Below are 15,821 nucleotides of genomic sequence, written 5' to 3'. Positions count from 1 at the left end.
CAGTAAAATAGAATACGATCCAAAAAAGTGACATGTCGAGCAACGTAATTTTTTTGACTTAATGAATCAAAACATCGATATCATTTATAACTAATCCCATATCCTGGAAAAACACATACGGGTGATCGTAGAGACAACTTATTCCAACTAACATGTAGGCAGAGAACAAAACAAGTGCACCCAAAAACTCATAATGAGGAATAATCAAGTAAGTGACAATATAGCTTCTCAAATGGAGACATACCAAAGTTATGTGAAGTAGGGATTCGATTGATCATGTAGACATCAGTTAGGAGAGCTTCTCCCCAAAAACACTAGGAACCTCAAATGATTGTAATAAAGAGTGGGAAGTTTCAACAAGATGTCTATATTCTCTCTTTCTAGCATTGTTTTGTTAAGGATTATCTGTACATGACGACTGATGTATGGTGCCATCAGATGCAAGTAGTTGTGTAAAGTCATTATAGGTATACTCACTCCAAAGTCACACCAACAATATTTTATAACAACTGAATGTTGTGTTTTGACAAGAGCTGTAAAATTGTTGTTGATTGTAAAGAAATCAAACATATGCTTCATGAGATAAACCCAAGTATAGCAATTATAATAATCTATAAGCGAAACATAATATGTGGATCGTCTATTTGAAAACACTAGAGATAGACCCCATACATCAGAATGCACAAGATCAAAAGGTACAAAAAAGAAAGAGACACTTTTAGTAAATGGTAAAGCAGAAAATTTAGCAAGTTTACAACCACTACAATTAGATATATCACAACTATTCAAATAATTCAAAACACTGGTAGAGACTAGAAACTCTGTAAACATGACGCTAACATATGTCCCAACTGAGAATACCAAAGATAAAAAATAAGAGAAAAATTACTCAAACAAAAAGAAGAGAAATAAACACTAATAGGAGCGACATCAAACATTTTAAGCTGATCCTAGACATATAATTCTCCTATCTTATGGTCGGTACCAATCATCCTCTAGGAACGTGAATCAAGTACACAACAAAGAGAATAAAAAACCTAATAACCATATTCACACAACTGACTAACTTAAGCAATATTTAAAGCAAGTGTGAGAATATAATGGACATCATTAAGTGATATATGATAAGTGACAACATAACAAACACCCTTTACATGCATATGTGTAGCACTAGCAAACATGACCGAAACAGGTGATCTATGAGACAAAGAAACAAATGATGACAAATAAGATGATATATGACGAGGTCCACCAAAATTCAAGATCCAAAAAGATAAAGTAATACCTGAAGTACTGGATACGACAAGACCTGAATGAGACATAGATGTAGACATGGTTGCTTAACTGTAAGCAAGAAATTGTCTGAACTGATGGCTGAAACAATCTAGATGGTATTTCTTGTTGCCGCTTTACCTTGTTCAATAGCAATGGGTACTAAGATTTCTATTGGTTCTTTTATGTGTAATAAACGCATTCATTCAAAGCAACTTTGAGTACTGATTTATCAGAGCTATATTGACAATAACCAGTCAAACAATAATCCTAAACCAACAACAGGCGAACAAATCAATCCCTTGAAACCAATAATGAACAACAACAAACAAACAGAACAACAAACCCCTCAAAATTGACAAATACTGACAATAACCAAACAAACTAAACTTCGAACAATAAACAAGACATCGTTCTATTCAGAAATCGCTATGAGATTCACAAATCGCGATGCAAAATCGACGAAAAACAGACAAATCAAACCAACAGTGATTAAATAACAACAATAATTCAAACCCTCAAAACGACAAATTCGAATAAATTAAACTAGAACTAAATACATAAACAAATAAGAAAATCATACCAAACAATCCTAGAATACGGATTGAATACGACTCTGATATCATATAAATTAATGAACAATAGAGATAAAATACGATTAAAGTTTTATTATTGTACGAAGAAAAATACAATTACAATAAAAACAAAAGGCAATATAAATAGGAAAGTTAATTAGATTAAGCATAACTAAAATGTAAAAGTCCAAACCAAAATAGCTATAGATTATAAAGACAACATTTTAAACCATGTGATTTTTAGTCAAGGTTTAAATTTGAACTAACAACCAAAATAGCTATAGATTATAAAGACAACATTTTAAACCATGTGATTTTTAGTCAAGGTTTAAATTTGAACTAACATTGTAATTTATCATTATATTAATGATGGGTTACCTTAAAATTAAATGGCGTATTCGGTACGAAGTGTTTGATAGCTTCTAACTTTTAGTGTTTAATAAAATATTTCGCTTTGATAACAAAGTCTTGCTTGACACTACAACCTTTTTGCGTTTAGTTTAAACAAAATGTTTTAAATCTAAATATTACTTTACTTAACATTTAACAAAATGCTACCTGCTACAAGTTACCCACTACCAACCATTTTTACCAAACGCGCCCAAAGGCTCTTACATAAATTTCATTATAAAATATTTTATACCAAGATGTTATATCAGCATATACCCCCTAACTATTAATATTGGATAGATGATATTTGGGATAACGTAGGATAAGATTTTTATTTAAGTGAGGCCATATAATGAGCAAGCAAAAACTAGCCTAACACGTGTCTTTCATGTTAACCATTTGTGAAATGGTTAAAACTTACATGCCAGTCCTTATTTTTTTGTACACTCCACTCTTGGCTTCCATTTTTAAAAGTAATGAATAATCCCCGATTGTAAATTAGATACAAATCTAAAACAACAAACACAAAGCTCAAACCAAAATCGTGTAAAGATAGAAGAGATATAGAACCGAAAGTAAATATCAACAATACCAAAGGATAAACTGTAGAACTGAAAGTAAAAAATATATATGTACACAAATGGAGGTCTTTCTCAAACAAAGTCGGGTGCCAAATTTTGGAACACGAGGGTTATAAAGATATTGTCATTAATTTTAAGGGGGTGTGTATGTAAAAGATTTTAGTGAAGTGTGTGCAAGTGGTCACAATGATTTACATTTTACATGTGAAAGATACTTTATCCAAAATATGCACTAATATTTTACAGAGCAAAAATAATTATAACATGTGTAAAAAGCTCAAACGAGAGAAACACATTCAACAAATAGCATTCAAGCTATTAAAGACATGAAAAGAAAGAGAAGCTTCCGATTTGAGTAAAATTAAAGCCAAAACAATGGTTGTTTTACACCATTTAAACACCTTCACAATCTCCATGGAGTTCTTCTCTCACTTCCCATGGAGTTTCAATTCAACCCCACCTTCAAGATTCAATATTTTTCACCCCAGATTCTTGTTTATGCAGAAAGTCAACAAAAGTAAGCACCTTTGCCATTGTTCTTCTGTATCACCTTCTAGTCAGGAACTTCAAGAACAGGTGGCTGATGGTGGTGGGAAGGGGCATTTTGGTAATTTAGTAGAAGGGTATGGATGGAAAGTGAGGAAGATGGTTGAAGAGGATCATGAAATGAGGAGTGTGGCCAATATTCAAGCTGAGGCTTTTTATGAACCAGTTATTTTATTTAATGACGTGTTCTTCCAGTTCTTTCAGGTATGCTTTAAGGACTTGTACTTTATGTAATACGTGTTGTACATTTTTCCGGGTCATTACTCATTAGTCTTTAGGGTTCGTTGGTTTCAAACGGAAAAAGAGAATCGATATCATAATCTGATTTGTATTCGAACAAAACAAAATTTGAACATTATTAATATTGTATTAAAATTCAGGCGGAGGTTCTTGCAGGACTACTTTACAGACTAAAAAATTCACCACCTGATAGGTGAGTTTTTCTTTCACGTTTATATTTATAAATAAGTATTTGTTTAAGATTCACCAACATGTCCATTTTACATGCTCAAATGATTATGTGTTTGAAGTGATAATGAATTAATTTAACCCTTAAAAGTCTAAAATGAAATTTTATCCGATTCATTAATCAAATTTCAAATGAATTTTGATGTTAGATACGCATGTTTGGTTGCGGAAACGATGACAAGTGAAATTGGGGATAGACAACAATTAGTAGGAGTCGTGGATGTTACGGTTTTCAGGGATGAATCAGTTCTTGGGTATCTATCCGGGGCAGACGAATATCTTTACGTGTCCGGAATTGCAGTGTTACGTGATTTCAGGTATGCAATAATCTTTAGTGCATGCTTTATCACAAATATAATTGATTTAATATGTATCATTTTAGAGCTATTTACTAAAATGAACGCATATTGTTATATCCTTACGTGATCATTTTTTTTTTTTTATCACAAAATAACCATCTAAATCGCTAAAAACCATGTAAATTCGTAGGGTTGATTTTTTTTTCTAACACAACAGACCTGTTATTACAAAACAAAATTTTGCTGACTTTAGCCGCGTAGTAGAGAATATAATCAAATTCCCAAATACTCCCAAGTAAAAAAGAGTCCAAATAAATATTTATGAAAAACTTAAGCAAATATAAGGTCTAGTTGAAATGACTAATTTGCATACTCAAGGTTGTAAAACTCGTTACTCGATACCTGTTCAGCCGATTACGGCCAACTACCGAGTAGCGAGTATCCGGGAGTACTTAGGGAGTACTCGGATCCGGTAATTCATGTAGAAATAGTTTTAGGGAAATTATATATGTCAAAATCATAAGTTAAAATCAAAAGTTGATTGAAATGTATAACAAAATTAGATACACGTGAATACACAAAAACATAAAAACACATAATAATCTTATTTCATGAATAATTGCTGAAAATTTAAGATACATACGTAGTAATAATCACATGTGTGTATGTTAAATAATAAATCATTAAGTATATTATACATATTAATCATCGAGTTGACTGAGTTTTACAACACTGTTCAGTTCAGTAAGGGGTCGATCAGGAAGTACTCAGGATTCTGCAACTCGCCTTGTAAAGGGGCTGAGTGGTGCGTATTCGGAGGAGTAATCAGACACCTCAACGAGTTTTACACAACTGTGCATACTTTTCCATTTACAAAATTTAAGTTGCTGGTTAAAATTCCATTAAAAGTACTTTCTAAACATGGAAGCTGATGAAAAAAATAACATTTAATTGTCTTTGTTGAGATCTTACATCATACCTGTTTCAACCACATTTTATTTTGTTGTTGTTCGTCATAAATATTTAGCTTCGTGAAGTTTGAAAATTTTGAGTTTTTGAGTTTACATGCGAAATATTCGCCAATTTGAGTCTATTTGCTAATTCGCAGCTAAAATTAACGATGTTTTTTTACAATAAAATGTTTTTCTTTGTCAGAATGTAATTAACCTTGTGAATTCATGGGATGTTTTAAGCTATTTAGGTGGTCATTATGTAACTAAATACAAAAGTATGGTCAGGTGAGTATATTTCACACCAGTTATGATACAAATTATGATCATTTTAATGAATAACTCATCATTTTCACACATCAAAACATTAAAACATGTTCACTAGATGTAGCTTACCTTTCACCAATGTATATTCACAAATATTTTACAAGACCTTGATTATTGATAGACGCAAAAAAGTTGCAAGTATATTGCTCAAGGCATGCGAAATGTTGGCTACTATTTGGGGATACAAGTATCTGGTGTTGAGAGCTTATGAAGATGATTGGGGTGCTCGAAAATTGTACACGAATGCAGGATATAGAATGGTGTCAGGTGACCCTTTATGGTCCTCAAGTTGGATAGGAAGGAGACGCCGAGTTCTTTTGATCAAACAATGTAACACAATATGAGAACAATACCTATATATCCTTGATCACTTTAATTTTTAGATCATCCTTAAAATCTTCGATAATATGCTCTTCAAAGTTGAAATCATTAGTGCAAATTATTTTGTATATTGCTTAGCCTATTTGTACATCTTTATATAGACCAGTTAGTCAGAATCATGTCTCATTGTAATCGATATATATTCTCAATTATGCTAATGAAATCATTCATAAAAAAAATACCTATCCTTATATGGTATCGAAGACCTAATCATCTCTCTATTAGGGTATATTAGTTTGCATATTGCTTAGTCCACTTATGCAGCTTTGTTGAGCCCAGTTAGTCAGGCCCATGTGTCATTATAACATGTATACATTCTCAATTATGCTAATGAAATCTTTTATGGGAAAATACCTTACCCTAATAGAAATGTTCTACTCTATCTCTGATAGTTTATTATTTCGGAACCAAATGATGACAAAACCAAAACTTTTTTTTTTTTTTTTTTGCTAATTTTTTTATTTTAACATGTTGCTAGGTTCAATAAAAAATTTCCACATTAAGAGCATAACCATGCGCAAGTCATGAATAAACTCTAGGTGCAACAAATATCAATTGTGGATTAAAATAAAACTTAGTAAAATAAGTTTTTAATAAATTTTGTAGGTGAGTTAGTTGTTAATAATCAATAGAGTTTTAAGCAAAAAAAGGTATAGTATTGTTTGTTTTTATATTATTGTGATGATGAACAATGACAAAATTAATATTATATGTATACAATTCAAATAATTATATGCAGAAAGGCCAAAAAACGAAGGCACCAACTCCTCAATTGTAGCCATCGACTCGGCACTTATGGACCCACACGTAACATCAATAATTTAAATAGTTATAATTTGGACTCGTTTTGTTAAAAAACTAAATAAAATTGTTTTTATTTTGGATCTTTCAGTAAAAATAGAAATGATTTCGTTAAGCTTACAATTTTTTTTTATATATAAGTAATATTTGTTTTCTTCTAATTAAGACCAAGTAAATTATATTTTACATATTGAATCATAGTTTTACGTGTTTTGATTGTTGCAATATTTCTTTGACTAATTCAAATTATGTTTACAACTTTACATCAACACCAAAACAAATTCAAATCAGAGAATATATCACATTACATGTACATAAAAAATAAAATAGCAAAAAATTAATAAAAAACATAAATAGCAAAAAATTCAAAAAAACAAAACGTGGTCTTATCGCTAATCTCGATCGTTGGCGGCTTAACAGCTCTTACTCATTCGCCGGCGTCACGCCACCAACTCCACCGGCCGACGTCGGCATCAAAGATCTTTTCTCGAGAGCTTATTCGACCGGACCTTGCTCAAGAAAGCCATCTTCACAGTCTTCCAAAACCCGGTCCTCCTAGCACGACCTCTCATTGAACCGACCCGACCAATACAAGACACCCTCGGAGACCTCGGTTCAGCCACCTGCTGAAAAAAGCTTTTCCCCGGCAACGACCGGTTCTTAGAAAACCGAGGGTTATCCTGCCGATCGTTCTGTTTGGCTTTCCCATCGGCGTTATGCGCCGGCGGTTTTTGCCGGAACCCGATGATGGTCGCCTGAGGTTTCTGGTTAAAGGAAACGGATCGCTGATTAGACCGAGTTTTAGTCTGATCGAATTTTCTCGCAGCCTGCACCAATTTCACCGAAGCTTTGCGTTCGATGTACGTGTGGTTGTCCAACCAGTCTGTTACTTTGTTGTTGCTAACCCAGAACGAGTCCGGCGGGTTGTTATCGTAACCACCCCCGGCGTCTGGTTCAGCATCTAAGGCGATCTCGTTTTCTTCATCTTCATGGTCAAACTCATCGTGAATTTGGGAGTTTTCATCGTCGTTGTATTCGGGATGATCGTCTGCGGTGGAATATGAATTTAGAACGTCGATGTTGCTGTTGCTTTTGCTTTCGTGATCATGTTCATGATCATGATCATTGGTGGTGGTAGGAGTCGAATCGGGAATTAGGGTTTCTGAATGCATGTAAATTTAGTGTTTTTGTGTGCGTTGACAGAGGTTTTGAGGGGCGGAGAGGAGAAAATGGAAGAACATATATTTGGAAGGGTTTCTGGTTTGATAAAAAAATAAAACATCGATTTCGAATTAACAATATATTATAATTTTAATTAATGCATACATATAAAATTTTAAAATAAGAATATTTATTTTACTTAATAAAATATAACTGAATTGAAATAGTATTCGCGTAAATTAGAATCAATTTAGTTGCAAATTATCTTTAAACATTTCCCATTATTTTTTGTTTTTAAGGAGCATCTTCAAATGGTATATTATTTTTCCACACATTTTTATTTGATAAAATACTTTTACTTACAGCTTCTTCGATGATTAATCTTTTTAAGTTTATTAAACCAACTCATATAAGTAGTCATTTTTCAAAATTATAAAAGATAGTAAACTTTTCACATATGTAGTTAAGCACAACTTCGTTAGTCCGAAACTATAAAATATATAGAATTTTCTCATATGTATTTAAAAAAAAAAAATAACGATAAAAATTTTTATAACAAAAATGTTTTGTAATATTTTATATTTTTTAATTTTTAAAGTTTTGACAACTACTTTCATATTATAGTATAACTTTTCATAAAATATATTGATATTTATTTTTTCTGTTAAATAAATAAATAAATAAACAAATTATATATAAAGTCTAGAAAAAAACAGTATCTAAATATGATTAGGGTTCGTTGCAATATATATATATATATATATATATATATATATATATATATATATATATATATATATATATATATATATATATATATCTTCTCTTCTCTTCTAATAAAAACCTCTTTACACATGCCACATGTCATTTTCTAAGCTTATATTTTGCCACGTGTAATATTTTGGTTAATATATTTTGATGTTTTCCCGCCCATCTACTATCCTCTAAAATAGGCTATATATCAATTTAATTTAATCATATTTGCAGTAAATAGGCTATATATCAAAGAATCTGTTAATCTTCAATTGTCTTCAACCTAATATTTGCAGTAAATACCAAAAAATCAAGATCGAAATTTGAAATCAACAATCATCGCCTTATTCTCTTTGTTTTCGTCTCCCACTACGTCCTCCGTCTCTTCTGATACACCCATTAATTTACTCTCTCCCCATCTCTCTGAAAACTCTAGAAATTCGACTATGTCATCACCTTTTAGAGTTCGGAGTTTCCAATTGGACCATCGCAAGTTCGCAACCTCACGACCTAATCATTGCATCGGCATATCATCACTGTCACAGGCACACATTGTCGTAGCCCCACCAAGACACCCCTACCGTCACCTACGTGAAACATCATGTAGGTTTTTTCTGTTTTACTTTTCCCGAATTTCGATTAAAATTCTTCATCTAGGGAACATAGAATTTATAACAGAAAAGGAGATGGACTCATCTATTCCCATAGTTGATTGTTCTTGGTTCCACCTAACAAAAATATGTATTAATGCACAAAATCGTAGTTGTGACGATATTGGGTTTGATTTTGTGCAAATGTTTTAACCATAATCTTTCATTGGTAATTCAATATCTATAAATGTTCTTTTAAAGTGTTATATGTTATATATGTATTTTATTCATCAACTAAATTAAAGCAATTTGCTTTAGGTCAAAAAGTCAAATTAATGTTGCAAAAGAAATGTTTACACAGGTTCATAAAGTTGTTTTGTCATGCTTGTGGTGGAAAAATAAAATTAGGCAATTATTTAGAAATACTTCATTCTTTGTGTTATCGCAGGTTTAAAACTTGCAAGAGGAAGTGTTTTTAAGCCTCTTTTACGGTCTCTCTCTCACTCTAACAAATTGGGATTTTAAGAGTTGAAACAATTTCATGGCCTTTGGGGGTTTTCAAGTAAGCGGCCTTATATTTATAATCAAAAAAGTTTTTTTTATTTGAATTTTTGTTTAATTGAAGAGTATATATTCCTTTTGGAAACAAAAATAGATCCTTTATCCTCCATATAATAAACAATATCATGTTAGTAATCCTTCTTGAATCATTATTTCTGAATGTATATTTTCCGAAAATGCCCTTGAAGTTAATAGCTAAAGGTCTCCTGGCTCGGCTCCTCCATTGCCCAATACCCAACATCTGTCCTTAAGCTACTCAAGCTACTCAACCATGAAGTGTATTTGATATTTATTTTTTTATGGATCCTGTTTCTATGATGATAAAATTTATTATAGATATAGTATCTTTTTTAAATTTATATTGTAATTCATGAGCTGTAATTTGTGAAACATTGCAGACAAGAGATCGACATGACGGTGATCCAACAACACATTTGCAATAATGAACCACCACTTGCCCCAAAGGTATGAACGATATCTAATATATTGGTATTTTTTATTTTCAGTTTTCCCTCTACCAATGAGTGTTTAGAGGTATGAATGATCTATTGCACACACATATACACACAAAGTATATGCTTCTGTTGTATATTATTGTGTGGCTATGACAATGTGTATACGTGTGAAAAATAGGAACAATATTTATATTTCTTTCATTTAGCCCAATTAGGGGCTAAGTGCAAGAAATATAAATGTACTTTCCGTTACATCAGTTTCTTGGTGCCTTTTTTATAACTAAGATGTTATATTACTTGTACTGTGAAATCCAACCAAGACAATAGAAAATAGGATGCTATAACACCTTATGTTTGAAAGTAAGATGCTATAAGTCCTAACCTATAGTTCGGAAATATGGTGGGACAAGTAACAGACTATATTGGTCTAAATGAAATGAATAGCCATTACTTTTATTTACTTTCATTTCATAACACTCTACTTTTCTTTCTTTATACCACTACATCTTTTGCGTATTAAAGCATTATGCTTTGAATATATAATGTTATAATTGGGTAGCTTTTTTTAAAGTATAATGACCTAATAAAATAACATTTGAAAGCACAATCCTATAATTTAGTAAATCATAAAATATGGTGTTGTAATAGAATGGAGTATGGTTCTGTGAGTTTTGTTTCTTTCGTGTGGCATCATGTTAACATTTTGGTGTTGTTTTCACTTCCTACAGGTCCAAGAGCTTCTTAAATTGTTTAACTGTCACATGGATCCTAGAAGCCTTTTTAGTATGTTGTTGCATTCGGACCCCACATTGGCATTTGTATTATTGTGATTGTCTTGATTTAATGAAGTCGTTCTCTCTCCAAATGCTTCTTTTTTGTCTATTAGACAACAAAGATTTATTTTTTTCTTCATATTACCGGTTAGTTGTGGGTTCATCTCTGCTACATACTCTTTGATTTGCTATAGTTGCTTTTAGTATTTTAATATTGTTTACTTTTATTCGTTAAAGTCGATTTATAATTATAGTACTTATTACTTCTTTGTGTTTGTGTATCTTCTGTAGTAATGACATATATGAACTATGATAGATTTATATCATTGTAAACTGCATATTAGTTATGTGGTAAATAATTTCCTAAGCTCTTAAAAAACTGAAAATAAAGGTTATTGATATATGCCAATTTCATTAATATGTAGTGGTGTATTTGAAGCCTAAAGACTTTTGTTCAATAATTAGTTTTTTCAACCAATTATTAGAACAGTCATATTATCTAATCGACAAAGTTTATGACCATAAAAATTAAGTCTCAAAGGTGTATTTACATGTATATAACTTAAATCATTTCAATCAAAAAAATATATTATTGTAATCATAGTTAATATAATATTTATTTATGATATTTTGAAGATTAAAGAAAATATTGAGTGATAATTTAATCCTAATATGTTTTAAGCAAATACTTCAAAGTACTTAATTATATAGAATTACATTATTATTTTGTGTAAAATAAATTTCTTTTTTATCAAGTCGTGATACATAAGATCAAGTATCCTTCAATGCAACCTACTTATCATTTTGATGAACATGAAGTTGTTTGATAAAACAAGATTTGGTTCGATGACATTTAAAATAATAAGTACGAATTTGAGCAAATTTTCTAGGAGTGTTTGAATAATTGTGTAAGATAATTTTATAGAATTTTTCTGTTGTTTTGATGCATTCATGTTTCTTTAACACTTCAACAATGTGGCAAAAAAGGACAAATGTTTATGTAACACTTCAACAACATGGTAAAAAAAAGACATGTAAAAAAATTAATTACCGCTTGGAAAGTATTTATGTAAATAAAACTAATCATTTATATCCGCATTGCACGAGTTATTTTCATTCGTATTTGAAAATATAAAGTTTCAATAGAATTTTTCCAATTTGATCGGAGTTATTTTAATTTGTAATTTAATTTTTTCAATTTGTGCTCATGTATGTTTCTTATATTTTCTTGCCTATTAGATTTTATATTTTATTTTACCACATGATTATTATTATATCATTAATATTTAAAGAATATAGTTTTATATTTTGAAACTATTTTACATATTAATTAAAACACACAATGATAGACTTTCGGACAAAACATCAAATTATATATAAAAACAACTATTTGCATATGTATGATTAATGATTACGATTTTTATAATATCTATTTTGTTTATAATAGCCAACCACCCGTGTAGTACACGGGTTATAACCTAGTGTATATATATATATATATACTAGGTTATAACCCGTGTACCACACAGTTAATCAATTAAAATAACGTAAATAACAAGAAAAACATAGCCATTAATCGTATGCAAAGACTTCTAGTAATATTTTTTTGCATCTATGATTCTCTTTGAGATAATATCAATTTTTTTTAAAGGGAATTGATTCGTACACAATAAAATTTCTCCATACACAATTTTATGGGTTTATCAGTATTCCGCCATTTTGACTAACTATCAGGTAGGAAAACTTAAGACAATTTTACTATTCCCTTGTGTGGATTTAATGTGATCTCCATTTATGTTGCGATTTTTAAATGGATTTTTTATAAAATCAAGAAAAACGGTTAAAAGCTCGTTGATGAAAGAATATTAATTCTACAATAGTTGTACCAAATATTAATTCTTTGATTTATATAAAATTGTCAATTAAATGTTGGCATTTAATACGAATAAAAAAAGATTTAGGAAAAGAAAAACAAACCCCTACCATCGGTCAATGTTTTTAATTATATGAAAAAACAAATTTCTAATTTTAATATATATATATATATATATATATATATATATATATATATATATATATATATATATATATATATATATATATATATATAGATGTTAAGATAATTTGCAAAATGTTTATGAACATTCTTTGGATGATAATTAATTATAAATGTCCAACAATATCCATCTATTGAATATTGTGTATTACGTTGATTGAATATGGTTGGTTTTGGAAAGACCAAAAAAAGAATCTGGTTTATTTTATGTTCTTTCATTCTATTCCATCATGGAAGGGAATGAAAATTAGCTTAATGAAAGGAATCATATTCTTTATGGAATGGTCCATTCCATTTCATAATGTAAAACAAACATTTTTTTTGGAAAAATATAATGTATTTCCATTCAAATGGAATGAACAATTCCATTTTGTCTCCTATTTCATCATGCCAATTGCCAAACACTACCAAAGATATTACGGATCAGAATAATACTATTTATGATTTACTAACTAAATCTTCCAATATACACTTGGAGTCTTGGATTCGCAGCGTTGAAAATCGCCATGTCTAAATGCAGTTGAGAACACCATGCTCCAACACTAACTACATAAAAAAGTCAAACTCTTCTCAGTCCTTACCTGTAACTCAAGCAAATTAATCTTGCAATAAAAACAACAATTAATACACTTAATTATGGTCGGATAATACATATTACATGATACAAACGTCCCATAGGCATTATTGCTTTGCAATATCCAACATCTGTGGCAGATTTATAGATGTAGTCGGGGAATCAGAAAAAAAAATCCAAAGATGAGAAATCAAAATTTAAAAAGTCAAACCTTAGAAATCAAAATATAAAAAGTCAAACCTATAAAAACAAACTACTAAAATTTATGTGCAATCAAAGCTAATAAAAATCGATGGGAATTGCTTACATGCTCAATGGATAATTGTATATGTAAACTATAGTAGAGAACCCAATTGAAAAAACTTACAATCGTGAAACAACAACTTCAAGTATTTTTGTAGTTTGAGTCTTCGAGCTGTGGCACCTGCAAAAAACCAAAATTAAAGATGAAGAGATCTTAGAACCCTATTTAATGATGACTATAGGAATCAAATAGATAAATAAACTGAAACGTAGATAATGAACATAAACAATATCAATCGAGAAGATTTATATGATGAACTATAACAGAAAGTACCTGTGGAAATTAGGAGTCGTGGAAGAGGGGAGAAAAAAAAAACAGAAATTAATGAGGTTTCATAGCAATGAAGTTGAAGAAGAAAGTGCACAACCACAGTTTATAAGAATTGATTTGGAGATGATTTTGTTTTAGATTTCACTTGATTAAATTCAAATTTGAGTAGGTAAAGCTATGTTTATCTCATTACTCATTACTCGGTTTTGTTATTGGTTAGTTCAAATGCAATTATTCAGAGCCATATAACCAGAAGATCAATATCGTAATCATTTGTATCCAAACACCACCAAATTGGAACCACAACACGAAAAATGTAAAAATGATCTATATGTTCAAATCTAGTAAAGCCTAGGAGCATTGTTACACATGGAAGAAGGTTTCATCAGCTAAATTCGATCCATTATAATCGTTAAATCGCTCAATATGAGAAGGAAAAATTGGATGCTAATCTCGAATTCTCCATGTTATTAGATGAATCGTTAACATGATTACATCCTCATATAAAGTGAATCGGACCTAATAATCGAACATAATTCTCATGTTAATTAATCACAAATCAACCAACAATTCCTCGATTCAAAATTAAAATTATGTGCAAAAGGAACCATGTTAGTGAGCATCGGCATGGTATATTTAGAACAATTCGATCAAATCATCAAACAACTACGTAACGAACTCTAGAACTGATTTACAGAGCGATCATAAGTGGAATTGTTTACCCGTTCTCTGAAATATTATTAGCAAACGTCGTCATCATTCTGAAAGGTGCAGAAGAACAAATCTGAAATCGGAAATGTGAAATCAGTAAACCACTCGAAATGGAATATTGAAACGAATGTGCTTCGAGGCGTCAGTCTATGGCAGTCTTAAAACAAGTTCCAAAACATGACATTTGTACCGTGGCTTCTATTTTTTCCATAAAATACCATTCAAGTAGAAGAAGAAAGTGCACAACCATAGTTTATAAGAGTTGATTTAGAGATGATTTAATTTCCTCCAAAATCGTTGATTTGGATTTCCTTGCGATATTTGGGGGTTTCAAATTTGAATTAGTACTTGGTTTCCAAAATCATGAAGGCAAAATTAAAGGAATGAGTAATTTGTGGAATAAACCGATGAGTATTGAATAATTAGTTTTCGTGGACAGTGTACAGAGTTGACTTGATCATATATGGGCAATATAGGGAATTCAGGATGATAATAGAAGCGGGAAAAATCGGATTGGACGGGTTAAGAGAATGCCACTTGGCAAAAATGTTCTTATTTATTATATTAGGGGATATATATATATATATATATATATATATATATATATATATATATATATATATATATATATATATATATATATATATATATATTAATAAGGTATAAAATAAAAGGATACTAATTGTACGGATCAAATGTGATAAAACCAAAAAAATAGCTAGGTTAATAGTAACAGTTTGCTACACACTCCGGAATGAATTATGTATTCCATAATACAAAGAACTAGTCTCAAATACAAAGAATTTATCCAGAATATGTAAAACAGTCTAAAACGGAACCTCGTAACAGTCTCGAATGATGTTTGGTGTAATTTTGAAACTAATTTATTTATGCAATTGTAACATCTGGTTCCTAGTACGTTTTAACTTAAATTTATTCAATTTTATAGAGAAACTTGACGAGTTAGGAGCCCCAAACTTGTTGAGTGGAGATCATAACGGTCATGTAATTTAAGTAACTTAT

The 15,821-nt window shown here is 30.5% G+C and overlaps 2 protein-coding genes and 2 long non-coding RNA genes across 6 annotated transcripts; 2 read left to right on the top strand and 2 right to left on the bottom strand.

The window, feature by feature from the left end:
- Window positions 1–3,034: 3,034 nt before the first annotated feature.
- Window positions 3,035–5,857, top strand: LOC145015275 (Acyl-CoA N-acyltransferases (NAT) superfamily protein). Of its 3 annotated transcripts, none has more exons than XM_078973729.1 (4): window positions 3,035–3,568; window positions 3,745–3,797; window positions 3,982–4,149; window positions 5,513–5,631. In XM_078973729.1, exons 1-4 carry the CDS (start codon window positions 3,194–3,196, stop codon window positions 5,517–5,519), a joined length of 603 nt encoding a protein of 200 aa, XP_078829855.1. In that variant the 5' UTR covers window positions 3,035–3,193; the 3' UTR covers window positions 5,520–5,631. The 3 variants fall into 3 exon arrangements, with proteins under 3 accessions (XP_078829855.1, XP_078829854.1, XP_078829853.1); XM_078973728.1 differs by lacking the exon at window positions 5,513–5,631 and adding an exon at window positions 4,872–5,122; XM_078973727.1 differs by having other exon boundaries at window positions 3,037–3,568; window positions 5,530–5,857.
- Window positions 5,858–6,869: 1,012 nt separating this feature from the next.
- On the bottom strand, window positions 6,870–7,868 carry LOC145013999 (uncharacterized). The gene has a single exon (XM_078972348.1). The coding sequence runs from the start codon at window positions 7,760–7,762 to the stop codon at window positions 7,064–7,066; it is 699 nt and encodes a 232-aa protein (XP_078828474.1). The 5' UTR covers window positions 7,763–7,868; the 3' UTR covers window positions 6,870–7,063.
- A 1,649-nt stretch (window positions 7,869–9,517) lies between these two features.
- On the top strand, window positions 9,518–11,149 carry LOC145018778 (uncharacterized). Its single transcript, XR_013667159.1, has 3 exons — window positions 9,518–9,656; window positions 10,054–10,120; window positions 10,839–11,149. It is a non-coding gene; the product is annotated as an uncharacterized LOC145018778 (long non-coding RNA).
- A 2,170-nt stretch (window positions 11,150–13,319) lies between these two features.
- LOC145014532 (uncharacterized) lies at window positions 13,320–14,921 on the bottom strand. Its single transcript, XR_013665552.1, has 3 exons — window positions 14,810–14,921; window positions 13,881–13,937; window positions 13,320–13,485 (listed from the first exon to the last, which is right to left on the bottom strand). It is a non-coding gene; the product is annotated as an uncharacterized LOC145014532 (long non-coding RNA).
- Between the last annotated feature and the right edge of the window lie 900 nt (window positions 14,922–15,821).

The sequence above is a fragment of the Lactuca saligna genome, chromosome 9 (assembly GCF_052625555.1).
Source record: "Lactuca saligna cultivar CGN05327 chromosome 9, ASM5262555v1, whole genome shotgun sequence".
In the NCBI taxonomy this organism is placed as follows: Eukaryota; Viridiplantae; Streptophyta; class Magnoliopsida; order Asterales; family Asteraceae; genus Lactuca; species Lactuca saligna.
This window is presented reverse-complemented; position numbering and strand designations above follow the sequence as displayed.

Coding starts and splice junctions, on each gene's coding strand:
- LOC145013999 (XM_078972348.1), bottom strand. CDS start 7,762: ATGCATTCAGAAACCCTAATTCCCGATTCGACTCCTACCACCACCAAT.
- LOC145015275 (XM_078973727.1), top strand. CDS start 3,194: ATGGTTGTTTTACACCATTTAAACACCTTCACAATCTCCATGGAGTTC. Junction 3,569..3,744: donor TGTTCTTCCAGTTCTTTCAG/GTATGCTTTAAG, acceptor ATTAAAATTCAG/GCGGAGGTTCTTGCAGGACT. Junction 4,150..5,529: donor GCAGTGTTACGTGATTTCAG/GTATGCAATAAT, acceptor GATTATTGATAG/ACGCAAAAAAGTTGCAAGTA.